This window comes from Brassica rapa, chromosome A02 (assembly GCF_000309985.2).
Source record: "Brassica rapa cultivar Chiifu-401-42 chromosome A02, CAAS_Brap_v3.01, whole genome shotgun sequence".
In the NCBI taxonomy this organism is placed as follows: Eukaryota; Viridiplantae; Streptophyta; class Magnoliopsida; order Brassicales; family Brassicaceae; genus Brassica; species Brassica rapa.
The window spans coordinates 9,072,196-9,092,426 of NC_024796.2; the positions used below are offsets into that span (position 1 = coordinate 9,072,196).

At 31.8% G+C, this 20,231-nt stretch overlaps 3 protein-coding genes across 3 annotated transcripts; 2 read left to right on the top strand and 1 right to left on the bottom strand.

The window, feature by feature from the left end:
- The first annotated feature begins 2,857 nt into the window (after positions 1–2,857).
- On the top strand, positions 2,858–11,548 carry LOC103852310 (U-box domain-containing protein 20). The gene has a single exon (XM_033284214.1). It carries the CDS (start codon positions 10,119–10,121, stop codon positions 11,403–11,405), a length of 1,287 nt encoding a protein of 428 aa, XP_033140105.1. The 5' UTR covers positions 2,858–10,118; the 3' UTR covers positions 11,406–11,548.
- A 293-nt stretch (positions 11,549–11,841) lies between these two features.
- On the bottom strand, positions 11,842–14,448 carry LOC103852312 (PHD finger protein MALE MEIOCYTE DEATH 1). The gene is made up of 3 exons (XM_009129222.3): positions 14,099–14,448; positions 13,681–13,924; positions 11,842–13,601 (listed from the first exon to the last, which is right to left on the bottom strand). Exons 1-3 carry the CDS (start codon positions 14,391–14,393, stop codon positions 11,978–11,980), a joined length of 2,163 nt encoding a protein of 720 aa, XP_009127470.1. The 5' UTR covers positions 14,394–14,448; the 3' UTR covers positions 11,842–11,977.
- Positions 14,449–14,828: 380 nt separating this feature from the next.
- Positions 14,829–19,544, top strand: LOC103852313. Its single transcript, XM_033284213.1, has 2 exons — positions 14,829–19,026; positions 19,285–19,544. The coding sequence occupies exon 1, from the start codon at positions 14,875–14,877 to the stop codon at positions 16,321–16,323; it is 1,449 nt and encodes a 482-aa protein (XP_033140104.1). The 5' UTR covers positions 14,829–14,874; the 3' UTR covers positions 16,324–19,026; positions 19,285–19,544.
- The last annotated feature ends 687 nt before the right edge of the window (positions 19,545–20,231 follow it).

The window sequence follows — 20,231 nt, forward strand, 5'->3', positions numbered from 1 at the left end:
GTGCATGGGGAGGACAACTGCAAATTTTGCTTTTTAAAAAAAAATTCTGTAATTATTTTTATGTTAAGAATATTGAAGTCCCAGAACACTTCTGATTATTGGAAACTACTTGACCTTTGCTGTGCCTTGGTAGCCTCTCCTCGCCCATTGGACCTTAGCTTCTTTCAGTTGTTTTTGTTTGTTCTTTTCTCTCTTTAATTATTTTTTCTGACCACCAAACTGCTTTTTCATTTCATGTCTAATCAAATAATTCGAATCTCTTTCCCCATTGTGTGAATAATTGACATCCGCCGTTCCCTTCTACGTCCAAACACAACTCCGACCTAACTAATTGTTTTCTTCTACAGCAGATACGAAAATGGTCAGCATGTTATTTCTTTTTTTTTTTTTTTTTTTTTTTTTTGATAAAAGATTTTCTAATGTTATTTCTTTTTGCATCCACAATCAATTACATAACCCTTTCTTAAAAAACTATCCGCTATTTATAGTTCTACCAGTTAATCCTTTGTCATCCAGATATTATGTTTTGATTTATACGGATTTATATAATTCAGATAATGAAAAGTGTTAAAGCGGATATTATACAGTGTACACGAACATTTGGACGGATTTTAAGTATGGACGATATTCAAAACCTAAGTTATTAATATTATTATAAATTTTATTAGTATTATTAATTATATTAATTATTGTTTATTTTATGTATTTATATGATTATAGCTAGTAGTTTGATTGTTTGCAAAGTAATTTAAACTTATAAATTCATCATCTTAATATATATTTTATATCATTTGAAACTATTTATATATATTAAACTATATTTTATACATAAAAGATATTTCTGAAATATATTTTTTCTCAATTTTCTAAAACTAATGTGTATATATATTATATATATATTTTAAATAAAATTATATCTGTCTAAATCTTTTTTAAACATTCACATATATTGTTAAGTATCAAAAATTCATCGCCACGTAAGAACGTATTTAGAATACATAAAACCCCAAAAAATCTATAAATTTACGTTCTATGTATGATTTTTAATCGATTAATTATGCTATCAACAACGGCAATACCGATAACCAGTTTTTTAAACCCGATCACGACACTGAACCGAACGACTTACCAGGTGGCTGGATCACTGAATCGACCGCGGGTGAACAGCGAGTTAATAAATAAAATAATTGTATTATATAATATTATATTTGCTATGAAAATAAAAATATGAAAACTAAAATTTAATATTTTCTAAATGTTTCTTAAAACATAAAATAATAGTTTGGATAAGTATATATTTTATAAAGGATACAAAAGTTATTGTAACATCATATATTCTGTAAATTGAGTTTTTAGAAAATCAATAATAATGAACGAAATGTTGTAATATATTAATTGGAAAATTTATGTAATATCATCAAATCTTTATGTACATATTGAAATATTTGGAAGTTATACTGTATGGGAAAAATATTTATGTCACCTAGTGTATTATTTATTATTTTACTAAATTTTTCGTAATATCTTGTTTATTAATGTTTTTCGTTATTGCAAATTTATTTACCAACAAATATTTTTAAAAACATTTCTTAAGTAGAATAACTAAAATATACTCTTACATATTTATAAAATTCATTTTATTAAAATATTTTAATATTTTTATTATATGTAATCAAATATTATATATATATATATCGAGTCACAATTAAAACTAATGCAAGAAATGTTAAATCAACGGATCAATTTTTTAAAAAATAAATCATGCATAAATATGTAAACATTATTTATGTACAAACTTTAGAAATGCATAAATTATGCATACAGTTGAATAAAATTTGGCAATCAAAAAATAATTCCACTGTGTGAATCAAAATCTTGTGTAAAAATAACTATTCAAGCTGTGAAAATTTTGTTTTTTGTATTTTTCATCAAAAAATTTTTTTTCTGTTTGTCAACATATGTATTTTGGTTTTTCTGTATGAGTTTAGTACTTAATATAAAATATACATACATATTAATAGGTTTTGTAAACATATGATTTTTTTTTATGTGTATGCTTAACTTTTGTGCAGATGAACAAAATATGTAGCCACATGCTTGTTCACTTTTAGTAAAACGTTCACTATTTTATTTGAGCATATTTGATACTTTTTTCTTTAGTTTATTATTTGTCTCGTTTCTCTCCGATTCTTTTTTCCTCAAAGTGTTTTCATCTTCCACTTACTTTTAAAGAGTTTTAATATTACATGCCTAGTAATAATATTCTTATACATGAAAGGTGTGTTTTTTTGTGAAAATCTCTTTTGGAAAAGATGATAAGACGTGAAACGGAACTTTCGAAGATTTGTTTTTAGATGTGAAGATTTTTTCTTACATTCTTAAGTTTCAGGCTGTAGTGTACTACTCAAAAGATGTCCCAACTATGATAGAATAATGATAATAAGGTATTTTTGGCTTTAAATACCAACAAAATATAAGTAAAGTATATTTTTTTTGCTAAATCATATAAGTAAAGTATTGCTGCATGCTCTATGCAATTTCACATAGCACTCTTTTTATTGCATGTGATTCTTGGTAACTGTCTTAATTTTCAGAGCCATATACGACATCCTCTAGAAGTAGCAAAATAATAGTACAATGCACAGGCAGTTTTATTTTTAAAATTTAAATTGTTTAACATATCGTGAATGAACAGATATACACAGACAACAAGGATTCAAACATTTATTAGATGATGTTGATAAAACAAGATTTTTGTCTAAATATTAAAATATATTAACAAAAATGCATAAAAGAGTTAAGAAGGCCAACTTCCAACAAAAGATTTGGACGATCGCTCTTGGAATCAATTCTAAAAGTCACTCTTGGTTTTCCCTTGTTTAAGGAGTCGATTTGTAACACACATTTTTTTCCTAAAAAGAAAAGAATGGTAAGATTAACCCTTAGGGATTTAACTGAAAGAAAACAAATAGTTGAAGACAAAGGATGATGGGTTGGGACTAAGGAGTTTAAACAGAGAAATATTTGTAGCCTTAAACACCTAGCGAGTAGGTGATCAGAAGGCTAAGCACGTGGATGATGGCTATCTCTCTCACTCTCTACCTAGGATTATTACACGACAAAGGAATAAAGTTTATCTTAATTTAGGCCTAGTCTTAAATATTAGTGATTTTAATAATTTGCCATGTGGACATTGTCATTTTTGTCTGACCAAACTAATGCACTTGGGAGCAATGAACTATTACAGTGGAGCAAATTTAAAACCGCAACATCAGTTTCCATATAATGATATAATCCCACAACTCGCATAAAATAGTACTTGTATTTAGTTATACTTATAAGTATTGACATAGAAAGTTTATTTATGTATATTAACTGAAACTAAAAACCAGATGAAAAAGAATACCAACAAAATTTGGTTTACAACAAATTTGTTAAAAAATTCAGAAATAATACTATCATCTTCTCAGTATTTGAATTAGATGGCTTTTTACTCAAATCAGCATTTACTCTACTCATCTGATTTGTGATTTGTAAATGTCACATACTATATTAGACTACCACATCAATCTCTTTTACATATATAAAAAAACTCATGACTTGGGGATCATTATAGAGCACAACCGGATGAGATCCTAGCATGTTGATCAAATCGCCGAGTATAAATCTTAATCTGGTACCTTATTGTTAGTTCGTTAAGTAGTGTTCTGAAACCAGTCTTAAACTCATCAAAAGTAACATTCCAGTCCTTTTTTTTTTTGAACACAAAGTAACATTCAAGTCTTTTTTTTATCAACAGTAACATTCATGTCTAAAACAAGTAATCTACCACGTTTTACCTCGTCAACAATAAACACCCACCCTTTATTGTCATCTATTCTCCATTCACCACATATTATGTATATGAAAATTATATTAACGTAGAAGAACCGTGAAAAAAAACAGTAGAAAAAAGAAGGGCAATTCTTCCAAATAGACTTTTTTTAAGTTTTATAAGAAATAATAATTATTATTAAATAAATAAATATTTGTAAAAATTGTTTTAATATATGTCATAATCTTAAATTTTCTTATTGACACATTTTTATAATCCTAAACAAAAGACAATTGTAAAATATAATTTCTTCCTATAGTTCGTATTCATTTATGAATTTCTTGAATTCATTGTTTCCTTGATAATTCATGTTAACCAATTAATTAATAATTTGGGTTAATTTTTTTTTTAAACGTTATCTTGTATTTTTCTTGATTGGAAAAGCGTTTAATTAAATCATAATGACACAGCGGCTTTGATTCTTAATATATCAAAATCATAAGAATCAGTTTTTATTTTCAAATCACTAACAAACATGTATTAACGTGATAAAGTGACGTTATAACAAAGCTACATTATTACTAATGAGGTCAAGGCGTTCTTTAGAGCATCTCCAACCCATTGTTATTTTCACCTCTATAATAGTATTTAGAGGTGAAATTGCTCTAACCCACCTCTATTTCTTTCTCTATAATAGAAATTTCTATTTTTTCCTTTATTTATAGAGGAAGAAATAGCATTTCTCTATTTTTTACTCTATATTTTAGAGATTGCTATTTTAGAGGAATACATTAGAGCATATCTCACCTCTATTATAGAGTTTCCTTATTTTAGAGGTGAAAATAGCAAAATACATTGAAGATGGTATTAGGACATTATAATTAATGGTCTCTATGTACAAAAGCATAAGTATAATAGTGACACCTTAACTGTATGACAATTATGATATAAGATATAGCAGTATTAATAGTAAATAAAGTTTAGAGAAGTTTTAAGAAAGAAAAACTTATTTCTTGTATTTACTATTGTGTTTGGTTAAATAAGTATGTGAGAGTTTAGCACTATATAAATGTTAATATTTGTCGTTTTTTTGTTTATGATTTTTAACAAAAAAAACTACTATTAAAAAGGAATAATGGTTATTATAAGGAAAATTTTATTTTTGAAAATCTGTTTTAAGATTTTTAAAAGCAAATCTACTATCAAATACTCTTTTACAAAAATTTTAATGTTTATAATTTTCGAAAAGGAAAATTACCATCACTTAAACAGTTAAACTTATACAATTATCCTTTTTTAATTTTAGAAAAATAAAAATTTCATATTACTATCAAATAATTTTTAAAATTAATTACTATTTTACAATTTGTTTTTATTTATGTCATTACTATTATTTTAAGTAAATAATTTTTAATATAATTTTCTTCACGAAATTATTTAAAAAAGGAAAATAAGTATCAAATAAGTTTTATAATTCTCTTTTCTTAAGGATTTGTAAAAAAGAAAACTAATAACTTACATCAATTATGTTAAATAATTATAATTATATATTTATAAATAATTCTAACACATGTCACAATCTTAATTTTTATTGACATGGGTTAGATCATGTTAATTAGTAATGTTGAGGTACTAAACTCTATATAATAAAATACTCCGTATTATGTATTAGCTAAATTCCCAAGAAATCAAACTCGGACTTTTACAATTCCCTAATTCTCCTTTATCCTATCACAAAAGCTCTCCGGTGATTTTAATGAGCTTCTTCTCCTGCTCTCCGCTTTGTTTCCTCCTCTCATTCTCTCTGTAATCATCAATCGTCTTTTTTATTATTTCTCAGCAGGTTTCTATTTCGCTTTCTCTTCCTCGTAATATCAGTCATCTTTCTCTTCAACGCGAAGAAAAAAATCAGAGGAATTTATGAAAATGACGCTGAATATATTTAGTTACGATTGTTTTCTAGCTTTCCTCAGATTTTGGAAAAATAATAACTACAAATAGAATACACGTTTCAATCGAGGTGGAGCACTGACATTTTGTTGGAATAGAAATTATAATATGTTTAGAACATAGCATAAATGCTAGAACAAACTAAAATACTTGTTTTATCTAGGGTAGATAGTAGAGTAAAAGTTAGGCTAAGAGTTTTGAGATTGTGGCTAATATTTGAATATTTTGGTTACACTTTGAGAATCAAAACAAATATGTTTCGAAGGAAAATAGGACATTTAACAAAATGTATCTTAAATAAGAAAATCACTATGACAACGTTTGGCGACAGTTCAACCAATTCTAGATAAAAATAAGTCTTGGTGTTATGAGTTATGACTGCAATAGTTCCATTATTTTAGGATACTATTTTTTTCATTAGGAAATACTGTTATAATTTACAAAGCAAAAGTACCCGTTTTGAAACTTTCATATTGTCGATTCATAAAAAAAATAGGTAAATGAAATTTGAGGTCCTACGAATCTTCTATATCGCTATCGACCATTGCAAAATTTAGATTGTTCTTGAGAAAAGAAAGATGAAATGTAAGAGTAATTGTAGAAATATTCTTTGTTATACAAAATTTTTTTAGTAACTGTTATAAAAAGAGTCATGTACTGTCGTCTATTTTTTTTTTCATTTTTGAAAAACTATTCAGTTATAAAGATAACTGTAATGACGACACAATTTGCATAAAATATGATCTGGCTATGACGTTGATCGGAAGTCTAAATGGTGCGTCAAAAAGAGTTAGATGGTAACCATTCATATTTGTACAACAACCGTTATAATATGTGATTTTTTCGTGATTATGCTCAGATATAAATATTTACAAAATAGATACATTAAAAAAATTTGTTAATATTTTATTTTTATTTCAAAATTATATACATTGTAATTTTAAGCATGATTTATTTTAAATAATATATGTTATTTTCTTTAGACATATGATTTTGATATATAATATCTCATTTTTTGGTTAACATACATTTTTCCGATTCAAAAATAATATTTTTGTTCTATAGATTAAAATTTGACTAATTTTGTTATTTTCATTTAGTTTGATTCTGGTCTTAAATTTTTAAATATATTTAGTAACAATATATAAAATTTAATATATGTTATTTTGAGTACCAGATAGTAAAATAAACTAAAGTGTTGATTGATTTGAAGTTACATAAATGAAAATAACATCAATAATATTTTGAGATCTCATACACACATATATATATATATATAAGTTATACATATGAACTTAATTGTAAAAGTTGGTTAATGTCTTCATAATATTATTTGAGAATTTATTATTTATTTATTGGTATGTTAAGTCGTTATATATTTATATATTATTATAAATAATAATATATTATAATTTTAGTTAATTTTTTTGGTTTTGAGTAAAAAATGGGATTGGTCTAGTTACTCTTTTGGGATATCTTGTGTTATATATATTCCTTCAAATTAAAGAACAACTATTTTTCATTTTTTTTACAACTATTATTCATTTAATAAGTCAAATTAAATTAATTGCAGTCATTATATTAGTTTAGTTCTTAATTTTATATGTGTAAGTATATTTTCATTTTAAAATAATTTGGTATATGTTAATTTGAAAAAATAAAACTACAAAAAATAAAGTGATAATCGAGACAAATTTACATAAAAAAACATAACCAATTTTTTTAAAAAGGGAATATCATTTTTACAATTATTAATTTTTTCTGCCATAATTATAAAACTATATTAAATTTGAAGCAAAACTTATTTTGTATTATATTCTTGTTAAAATATTTGCTCATCTTTGAGAAAAACTCCTTAATATGTGAAAGTGTAAATTGATATAATATATTGAGTTGTAAGTATAAAGTTATATTATATAAATCATTTGCTATTTAAATGATGAGGCCACATTATGTTAATGTGCTTTAGGCCAAAAATTAATAGTAAAAAAAATTAATAGTATACATATTATTACTAAACCTTAATCATATATACATGCATGCGTACATATGCTAAGGTAATATCCAAGAGGACGAATACAAAAACTATACAATATAACACTGAATTTGCTGGAAGGGCAGGTATGGGGCATTTCAAATTGGGAGTTGGAGTTTGGTGTTTCTGATCTACAAAAAAGAATAGTAGTGTGAAAAAATGAATATGGACAGAGTGATTTCTCAAGAAAAAATCAAACAGGTTAAACACGTAAAGTATGCGCATGGTAGCGTTTTCATGCACCGACCATTGACTGACTTAGTCAATCACTAGCCGATTTCACATTATTCAACATTTAAATATTAATTTCTCACTTATTTACTAAAAACAAAAATTATACTATTGCGTGTTGTGTTGAAAAAAAACTACTACATGTAAAGTTACCCAAAGAAAATAGGGAAATTGCCAAAAATATTGTAGTCATAGTACTATTTTTCATGTTTACACTAACCAATTTTACCTTCACTTTTAACAAAGAATAAAAAACATTTATAACTCTAGGTTTAACTAATCTAGACTTAGGGTTTATAGTTAAGAGGTGGATAAAGTTTTTTTGGAATGTGAAAGTTATGATTCTAATAAATATATAATAAATACTTAAAATAAATAAAAAATTTTAAAAATAGTTTCAAACATAATTTTCAATTTTCAAAAGAAATTTTGAAAAAAACAAATTTGAAAAAAGTTCAAAAAAAAGAATTATAAAAAATTTCGAATTTGAAAAAGTATAATTCGAAATCATAATTTTTTTTCTTTTTTTTATTTTAAATAATTATTTATTATATATATATATATAAATGGTATAAAAGTTTTTTTCCACTTAATGAAAAAATTTATTTTTAGAAATATTCATTTAGTGGTGGTAAAGATGAATAATGGTACCAAGAAAGTGGTAAACATGAAATTCCCTCAAAAATATATCATTTTAATTCTTAGGTATATGTAATATTTACACTTTAATAATACATATAGAGAAAAACTCTAAGATAGTCCTAAAAATGTTTTTGTCACAAATATACCTCTAACCAAAATGGTTCATCGAAGAGATAAATATACACTTAGTGTTAAAAAAATGTAAAAAAAAAACAATTTTTATCTTGGTAAATATATATATATATATATATATATTTTTTTTTTGACATCGGTAAATATATATTTATACCCTTAAGATTAATCAATCTAGATTTACGGTTTAGAGTTAAAGAATGGGGTTTGAGGATTGAGGTTTAAAATTTTTAACAGTAAATATTAAATTTTTAAAAATAAAATTTTTAAATATTTTAAATATAGCTTCAAAAAGCATTTTCAAATTTCAAATTATTTTTTGAACAACTAAAACAAATTGTTTTTAAAAAATCAATTTTTTTTAATTTGAAAGTTCGAAATTGAAAACATATAATTTGAAACTATACAATTTTTATTTTATTTTATTTATTATTTATTTGTATTTATATATCTATGGTATAAGGGTCTTTTCTTTCTTTAATAAAATCTAGTTTGGTCATTTTTTTTCTTTTGAGGCTTTTTATGATAAAATTTTTAAAAAAATTCTATTTAAGAGAATTGCCCATATATATATACCCGTATATTTAATCAGCAGATGTCTGATAAATTTTTAATTTTTAATCAGATATTTTATTGCATGCTAAAATTATTAAAAGTAATAATTGTTTTGTGAAAGAATAATTAAAACACATAAAAACCTTCCTTAAATTTATAGTTATAGAATTAGGATGACAAAAGAAATACTTAATATACACATATATTTGTTTATTTATATTTTAGAATATTTTCTCTGAATATTAGTATGTAAGTTTTTGCTTAAACTCGTTAGTGTAAAACTTTTCTTTTAAGTTCAGTTCTGTTTTTTTTTGTTGCCATCAGTTCAGATCTAAAGCAAAGAACTTAGTGAAACATATTGCAAAAAGTACTAAAACAGACTATATACTGCTCTGAGTATTAGTATGTATGTAATTTCACACCTTTAAAGAAATAGAAAACCCAATCCTAACCCCAAATAATAAGTTAAATCTCGAACTTAAATTTTTTTCCTCTTTCCGATTAGTTGTCAATTTATCATTCAAGATTTTCAAACATTCAACGGTCAATTTTTCCGATTCCTAACAGCTAGCGAATAATCAAATCATATGACATAAAAACCTTCTTCATTCACTTTGACCCACTCGCGTTTCCAGAAACCTATGACCAACCATTATCATCACATTACAAAACATATATAAACTCTTCCCAACTTGTCTCCTTCATTAGTATGAGACAGTCAAAGAAAGTTTATTTATTTTTCCTTAACCTCCTCTTGTTATGGGACTTTCGTTGAGAATGAGACGGCGAGGAGGAGCCAAGAAGGACATACTAACTCCGGCGATGAGTTCCTCGGAGGAAGAGGAGGAAGAAATCGTTATTCCGTCGCAGTTTCAGTGTCCGATATCGTACGATTTAATGAAAGACCCGGTGATTATCGCCTCGGGGATTACCTACGACCGCGAAAACATCGAGAAATGGTTTGAGTCAGGTAACCAAACGTGTCCGGTGACTAACACGGTTCTAGCCACTTTGGAACAGACACCGAACCACGCGATTCGGAGGATGATCCAAGAATGGTGCGTCGCTAAAGGATCATCGTTAGATCGTGTTCCGACCCCACGTGTTCCCATTTCAAGTCATCAAGCGATCGAGATTTGCGGGAAGCTATTGTCTGCGACGCGGCGTGGAGATCACGTGGTGTGTGTGGAGATGGTCGAGAAAATGAAGAGGTTAGGGCAAGAGAGTGAGAGGAACACGAAATGTTTTAAAGCAAACGGCGTCGGATTGGTTCTTTGCGTTTGTTTCAACGCGTTTTCCGAAAACGCAAACGCGTCGGAGTTGTTGGAGGATGTTTTGCTTTTGCTGACGTGGATGTTTCCTATTGGGTCGGAAGGTCAAGCGAATTTAACTTCCACGACGTCGTTTACGCGTATAGTGGGGTTTCTGAAAAGCGGTGATCAAAACGCCGCGTTTTTGGTCAAGGAGCTTTTATCTCTCGACGAAGCAATCGTGCACAAGTTAGCCGCGATTAACGGCGTTTTCGACGCGCTGGTGAAATCGATTCGCGATTCGTCGTCCCTGACTTCGATCTTCCACATGATCTCCGCCAAACCAGAGACTACCTCGAGATTTATGGAGCTGGGTCTGGTTAATTCAACGGTGGAGATGCTTGTTGACTCAGAGAATAGCGTTTGCGAGAAAGCGTTACTGGTTCTAGACGCGATTTGTGAAAGTAACGAAGGGAGGACGATAGTGAGAGGAAACGAGCTAGTGATGCCGATTCTGGTGAAGAAGATTCTGAAGATTTCAGAGTTTGCGAAGAAGAGTTTGGTTTCTGTGATGTGGAAGATTTGTAAAAGTGGAGATGGGTCTGAGGTTGAGGAAGCGTTGCGATTAGGTGCGTTTAAGAAGCTTGTTGTGATGTTACAAGTTGGATGTGGAGAAGGGACGAAGGAGAAAGTTACAGAGTTGTTGAAGATGATGAATAGACATATGAAGATGAATGGATTTGTTGATGTTTCTGATTCTTCAATTGAATTTAAGCATTTAAAGAAGCCTTCTTAATTCACTTTTATTTGTTAAATAAGTGGAAACAACATTTGTTTTCTAAATCATAGACAATTTTGATTCAAAAAAACAAGAGTTCAAGTTCCAGGTCTGTTTCGCGTTGGGAGGGATCTTTATTCAGATTATTGATTTCAGGTTCATTACAAAATGATTCATTTTAGTGGATGCTTGTCTATAAGGGGTTAGTTCATTTTGATTGTTTCTTTGCGGTAGTGAGTTACATTTTCGGGTTCTAAATCACTAAACTGATTTAGAATAGAGACATGGACACGGTAGTGATGTAGTAATAACTAATAAGCGATCTTTTCATTTAAAAGTATGTTACATCAATCAGTTGGAAAATAAATACTTTTACCTTGATATGCAAGCAATCCGAACTCTAGTTGGATTAGAAGAAGTCTAAACAAGTATAGTAAAACCAGAGACCAAATGGTAACAAATGCATTTTGCTTCGTTAACACAAAAAATGTATATACAGGTTTTTTTCCCCCTTTTGGGTTCATTACCAAAGAATGATTTATCTACAAACAAAAAATCATCAGTGTTTGGTTTGACACCAAAAAAATGGTTTACAAAATGAATTGTTCACTAACGAAACTTTCTGAAGGAAACATCATCATTCCAAGACATCCCTCATCTTCTTCGGCGAAGTAATCATCCGCTGCTCCAAGCATCAACATCTGACCTGGATTCTGAAACTCGTACTTGGGCTGCAAAACTCTCTTCTGTTGCTCTGCAAATTCATCACAGCAACTCGAACAAACATAAAGTGGAGGCAAAGTATCTGAATCATCAATTCCGCAGCATCTTGTGTGCTGCCAAACCTCACAGACATCACACGAAATCATCCTCTCCCCATCGTCATCTCTAGCTCTGCAAACACACTTCACCATCCATGTGTCGCTTCCACCTTGGAACTTGAGCGTTGATTCCAAATCAATCCCATCTCCTCTCACAGTCAAAGCAGAGCAAGGCTCGAGTTTTCCAAACAGCAAGTTGCTATCATCATCATCATCTTCCTTAAGCTCATCGATCTCGTTCACCTCAAAGTTTGTCAAGATGCAGTAAGTGTCTCTGAAAGTTTCTTCGATGGCTTGCTTTAGATCAAAGACTGTGGCTTGTAACGAGACTGTGACTAGCTCACCTGGAGGCAGCTCTGTGACCTGTTCTGTTCTCAAATCAATCAAACTTGGGTTATTGATACGACAAACAAACCGGAAGATTTTGTCATCGTTGTCCCGTAGAGGCCACTCCTTTACGAAGTGTTTGCTGTCTAGGACTACTTGAGCTGCAGATCTCACTGACTCGGACTTTGGATAGTTCAAGAGCACGTTTGTGTATAGTAACAACAGATCTCCATGAACATGACCTCCAGCTTTTGATTCACTGACAACCCTCAAAGGAACCGCCTCTATCACAGCATCTTTCTTCTGTTCCACCAGTTTAGTAGCATCATCAAGCTCCTGTATTGTGTAGTGAAGAATCCTTGTAAGAGGATCCACATAACGTTGAACCAAAGCATTCCCAACAATCACATTGTTCATCGACTTCAACACGTAGTCTAGCAGACCCGTATCTCCAATATGCAATCTAGCTGAGTCCCTAACATCTTGCCGAGTCATACCACTCTGCTTCAGTACTTTCATCTCTTTTAGTGCCTCCACGATTACTTCAGCAGCATACTCCAGTCTTCTCACAGGCCATCTACTTCCCAAATTAGCTGCCACAGTGCTGTAACTCCGGTACCCCTGAGACTTCTCACTCTCCACGGCATCGCTTTTCTTCATAAACAACCTGTTTGATCTCTTCTTCGGAGGAGAATCAGTTGAGAGAGTAGGAGGAGGAGCAGAGTGAAGCTTGTTCTTTTTAGGAGCATGAGACTTGATGATGAGGATAAACCGCAAGAGATCCTTGAATGTCTTCAAATGCCCTTCACTCATTTCTCTGTAGTGCCGGAAAACCTGTTTGATCCGTTTGCATTGTCTATGCTCTCCAAAATCAAACTCAATCTGATCAAGCTCAAGGGAACCAAGAAGCTCTATAGCATTCTCGTAATCATTCTTGGTCACACCGTAGCTCCCACGACAGAACTTGTATCCCCATCTCCCAAACCACGAGTGTCCATAAGCCACACCGTACAACAACCGAAGATCCAAAGATCTCTTCTTTGACAAATCCTCAACAGTTATCATCCTGCAATATAACACATTCATTCAATCTCCAATCAAGTCAAAACCAAAAAACACAAAAGGATAATAGTTTTTTCTATTACCTTGCTCCAAGGTTGGTACAAATTCGATCCCAAAGATCAACCATTTCTCTTCCGCACAAGTATCTGGACCCTCCTTCAAGACCATTGACGCAGATCAAATGACCAAACCCATTCGTGTGAATCAGTCCATGCAAAAGATGAGTCTGCAGATCGAATACATCATCCTCTAGAGGCAAATCCCACTCAGCATCAACCGGTATGATAAAATGATACTTTCGTTTTGACACAAAGTGATTGCTCCATCCTGTAAAAGAAACAAACTTTCATTCATTTTGACATCTAAAACACAAAATCAAACTGCAAACTCATCTCTTCACAATCTCCTCAAACCCCAAATACGATTGATGATAACAAACATCCGATTCCAATTTCTACAATCAGAGACTTGAATACGATCGAAAACCCAAGCGGAACGAACCTGTACACCTGCAGTGATCGCAGTAAGGCTCCGAGGATCGAACAACGTCTTCTTCGATTGTATACAGAGGAATCACAGTGTTCTTCGCTTCGTGGCTGAGGAGCGTACACCAAACCGGCGATCCGCGGACGTTATACTCCTCGACCTCCGCGAAGTCCCGGAGAAAAACCCTGACGTTGTCTCGGAAGCTCCCGCTCCGGCTAATCGGGAACTCTTCTTCTCCCAATCGTTGGAGACTGTACACGCTCGGCTTCCGCTTTCGCTTCCGGCATGTGTCCATTATCGGAAGCGGCATCGTCTGTGAAGCTTAGGGTTTCTGAGATTTCATCACCGTTGAAGACGAAGACTGTTCTCTCTCTCTCACTCACTGTGGAATGAGTTTAGGCGCTTCAATTTGAAACGAAACGGAACGGAGTCTGTTTTAGAAAATACACTCGGAGTGATCAGAATCTACGGTTAGTGCCATCGAGCTCGTTATCATCTCGTTAAGATCTAACGGTTGAAGATTGATTTGGTTGTTAGATGCATCTCGGCCGTCTATTATCGTAACTGTAAGTTTGTTACGGTTTAACTACCTCAGAGGAGTTGGCCCCGAGACACTCAACTGCAAACTAATGAGTATTTTTATAGATATGTTTAGTACTTTGCGTCTATTTTTTTTCCCATAGTGCTGGGTCTCTTGGACAAGGCTAACTCGGCCAAAAAGTGTTGGGGGCTTGGGATTCAGGGAGATAGAACAGTTTAATGATGCTTTGCTTGCAAAACTTGCTTGGAGAATGCTAAAGGAACCTCAGTCCCTGCTTACCCAAATCCTCATGGGAAAATACTGCAACAATTCATCTTTTTTGGATTGTGTTGCTCCGGCCTCAGCATCTCATGGCTGGCGAAGTATACTAGCGGGGCGGGAGGTGCTAAAGAAGGGCCTTGGCTGGATTGTGGGAAATGGGAAATCGATTCCGGTCTGGTCTCAACCATGGCTACAACTCGACAGACCTTCAACTCCCATAGGGCCACCAACACTAGAAAACGCTAACCTATGTGTGGCTGACCTCCTGCTACCTAACTCCTCCGAGTGGAACGTACAAGCCATAAGAGAGCACCTGCCTCAGTATGAGGAGAACATTAAGGCGATCACCCCCAGTGACTGTAATATGAGCGACGAACTGGTGTGGCTAAAGGATAAGTCGGGGACTTATACTACAAAATCGGGTTACGCAGTTGCCAAACTCAACACTGAGGCTGAGCCTTTTGACCAGTTTGACTGGAAGAAACGCATCTGGCAGGTTAATACCTCCCCAAAACTAAGACATCTACTCTGGAAAGCTACGGCAGGAGCCTTACCCGTGGGCTCAGCGATCCAAAACAGAGGAATGGCCATTGATGCAAACTGTAAGAGATGTGGGGAACTAGAAACAGAACTCCATGTTTTGTTCGAATGCCCTTTTGCTAAGAGAGTTTGGAGTCAGCTTCCATGTATGCACTCACCGTCCTCACGTCCACAGCTACCAAACTCAGTCATGAACCTCATCGAAAGCTGCAGTAAAATTGTTAATCTGCCCCCAACGGGTCTAAGCGACATTCCCTTGTTCCCATGGGTGTTTTGGACCCTATGGACTAACAGGAATAAGTTACTGTTTGAAAGTAAAGATTTTTCTGTTGAAGAAACTGTTCTGAAAATACTACAGGATTCAAGAGCTTGGAAGGGAGCTCAAGAATCACAGCATATTCCCGCAGTGCCACAGTGTGTGGATCCTTCCCTGCTAGCGCCTAACAACCTTTTGCCTCCGCCTTCTTCTCTTTCAGGTACCAACACATGGAGTCTTTACTCTGATGCAGCTTGGGACTCAAAGACTGGAAGATGTGGTATGGGGTGGCACTTTCGAGACTACACAGACGCACCAGCAGGCAACTTCTCTTCATACCGCCGATCTGTCCCCTCAGCCCTTGTAGCTGAGGCCCTGGCGTTAAAGGCTGCAGTCCAATCTGCAGTTACACGTGGTGTTGACTCCCTTAGAGTGTTCTCAGACTCCAAAAGTCTCATCACCCTTCTGTCTACCAAGAAGAACCATGTGTGGATTCAAGGAATTCTCTTTGATATTCACTCTCTATCAGTCTCCTTTAGTAGTATTTCTTTTCATTTTATCCCTCGATTGGGTAATACTCTGGCTGATACAATTGCTAAGTCAGCGCTACTCTCCTTATCTAACTCTCCGGCTTGTGGATGAGTTTCGAACGCTTTGTTATTTTCTAATTCAAGTATGCTTTTGCCCAAAAAAAAAAAAAATATTTTACTGCTCTTTTAGAGTTTTTAAATTGAGAAATTTCTTAAGATAATTTTTTTTAATTTTATTTTCACAAAAATAGCCTTTAACGGAAAAAATGATCAAATAAATTTTATTAAAGAGTAAAAATACATTTTTATCCTAGGATTAATTAATATAGACTTAAGGTTTAGGGTTAAGAGGTGATAGTTTGGTGACATGATTTCATGTTTTTAAAATAAAAATAAATATTTAAAAATTTCAAAATAAAAGAGATTATTTTGGTTATTTTTTTCCTTATTTTTGTGACAAAAACTTTTAAAAGCTATTTGAAACATGTAGAGGGAGAGAGTTTGTTGATATGTGTCTTCAATTAATCTTTATTTTTACATTTTAAGTCTTTTTTCTTTAGATTACTACAAGTTGGCACAACACTTTTTAATTGTGCACTTTCATACTTGGATTGATCCCAAAATTTATAATCGTGACCTTAACCCCTAATTCACACAAATCATTAATGCACACAAATATGACTATTAAATACAACTCGGAGCACTAAAATGATCAAAAATATCACATGCACCCTCCCATCTTTCTCTATCTCTAGATTAGAAACTACAATATTCCATAGATCTAGATGATCACCGATTTTTTTTTCAAGGGAAAAAGGTCTAAAAATTATCTAAATAGTTGTGTCTCTATTTTTCTATCTGATTAATGTCTTCAAATTGAGTTTATCATTATCGAATCAACTATAAATGTAAAATCTGATTTAAAACAAATACGAGATAATTTCACAAGAGAAGAAAACGAGGAAGAACAAGAGCTTATAAGTGAGTCTTTTTCTGGTAATGGTAAGAAGTTGATACAGTAAAAATGAATCTTATGCTACTGTCAAGTTAACAGTGTTGTTGTAATATGTTTAGATTAAATTCCAGAGGACAAGTTCACAATTTATCCTATTGGTTCAATATTAAGCTAAAACAACGAGTGAGTTTAATAATTGTTTGAAGCGTAGAAAGCAAGTAACAAGTAATTCAAGGGGTTTCTCGAGGATGATAAGCGAGCTAGCCTAGAATGATTGAACGAGTTACAAGGGTGCGAACCAAACAACTATTCAAATTCTTTTATTTCGAGTCTAGAACTCGAGTAGCAAGGAAAATCAGCCCACTGTTGTGGTGCTTCTTCTTTTATCAATCAATCTCAGTACTTAAACTCTCGTTTGGACTGAGATGCGATGATAAACATTAAGAACTGACCCGATCTGTTCAGAAGACATCCTAATATCTATTTTTCGTTGATTAGGGATGAAATGCTCCTTCAAAACGTGTCAAGCAATCTATCTCACGGTTAATCAATATATCTACATAAGTTCATGCATTAAGTGACCAGTTTGATGTAAACGTTAAAATCAGTTATGAATGAAGACAATTAATGATGCTAACAAGAACGGCTACTCAATCATAGGACAAGCAAACATAGAAAGAAATTCTGAATAATACATGATACGATTTAATAGAACAAAACTAGGTTCAGGATAATCTTCTCTATGGTGAGAAAGATGTAGCCGTGTTTCTTACAAAAACGGAAGTCCAAAGAAATAAAGGATAAGTGGCAATTTTATATGGAGGCGCCGCTGGGTTAGAAGTGAAGATATGGTGGTTAAGGTTAATCTTAAAATATCTTGAAAGTTTCTATAAAAGTCGCGAGCAATCACTCGGCTGCTCCTTCTGAGATCAATTGTAGACTGCTCTGTCTGGCTGCTCTGCAGGAAATACTCCAATTATGATTTTTTTTATATGCACCTTCCTTCAACTCTGCAACCTACTCGAAACCTGAAATGATTCAAAAAAATTTAGATAGACTCGATAGAAGACTGAAAAAGATAAAAAAAAATATTTACAATGATATCAAAAACACCATATATCAGATAAGCGGACACGCTCCTAGTTGTATTATATTTATTACTGCTTTGATTCTGGATGATTCTTTAGCGTTAATCAATATATTTAAAGGCCAACTTTGGATCCAAACTATGAGCGTAATATCCAATTTTTTTACTTTTTTAACAAAAAAAAGCATTCTTAAAAAATCGTAATTTTACGTTTTTACATGCATATATAAACATGTAAAAGTGTTCATATACAAATTGTAACGTTTTAGCTTAACCACCGCTCTAAAAGGACATGTTTATTATAACTAATCTTCCAAAATGATTTAATTTAATTTACCAAAATTCAGATTAAATTAATGTAAGATATAATTAAATTTTGTGATTAGAATAATATTTGCAGATTTGTATATTTTGTAACATTTTTTGTGATTACAACACGTCAAAAGAATGAGAAAGGCATTTTCTTGATTCTTTATGACCACTCAACTTTTGAAAAATCATAAGAGGCGGTGAGAACTTTAGGTCATTCGTGGAAATCGAGTCACTCTTCCCATTAGGATTAGATAAACACATCTCTTCCTCTTTTCTGTTATTCATCATCCCAATTTTCAGATCTCAAAAAGAACTCTTACAATATTGCAAGAGATAGATTCATATGGATGATCCTCAGGTTCCTCCAGTTCATATAGATGATCCTCAGGTTCCTCCAGTTACATCAAAAGTTTCGAGTATTCCTCTTCTTGGTTGCATCATAGACTTTCTTGTTCATCTATGTACGTTTTCCAGTACAACCTTTTCTGACAAACAAGAGAAAAAATTCATTGATGTGGCGGTCGAAGAAAATCGTGCAGCTCATAAGCACTTTAGGCAACACAAGTGTGCTAAACTCAATTAGCCTTAATATTAAGTATTTCTTACTATATATATGTATATGAATATATAAGATCTGATGTGGTAATAGTTGCCTTACATAAAGAGTTTTTTCTATGATACATTAATATGGTTCTACATGAATAAATATTATTTTTCAGTTCATACTATGTGAAATTTTCCATTTGGAGCAAGAAAAGTTGTCAGCCTTTACCAGGAATATCCCAGCTATGCCTCTACGAATCGTAGCTCACACTGCTTCGTCGAAGATCCGATGGCAAGAATGGAGCTGTACTTTAGTCCACATGAGAACGGAGAATATACTACTTGTGAACCATTGATCATATGTCTATGTGTGTGACTCGCATAGTGTGAGTATGTTCCACCATTATTTCATTAATAAAATTTTTGGTTATAGCCACAGAAATTACCACAAAATTTTTGTAGCAATTTTGAAAGCCACAAAAAAAACCATGAAAAGTCACAATGTGAAAAATCTAAACATCCGTGTCTGAATTGTGGCAGAAGCAATGGATTTGCCACAAGACAAAACGTGTGTAAGTAAAATAGTCAAATCTTTACCACAAATATTTCATGACAAAATGGTCATGAAATAACATGAGATTAAGACTATGGCTAATCCAAAAAAAATTTTTGTCATAATTTAATCACAATCGTAACATTTATAAATAGCCACAATTTTACGATAAATATTTTGTGTCATAATAGTCACAAGATAAAATATGGCTATAATCATTGTTAGTCCACAATATTTTTTTCTACAATTTAGTCTTACAACTTTTCATGGTTAAAATAGCCATGATTTTGCAACAAATATTTCATTGCTATTTAAAACCCTAAGCTATAAACCAAAACCTTATAACCTATATTTCAAACCCTATACCCTAATAATAATAAATCTAAAGACTAAATCTAACATTTTCAAACTTAAACACCAAATCTTAAATATAAACTATAAATCTAATATTTTCAAATTTTATTCTCAAATCTTACCCTAAACCCCCTAAACCCCATACTCCAAACCTTATATTATAAACACTAAACTTTAACTCTAAACTCTAAATCTAAATTTTAGTTCTAATATTTT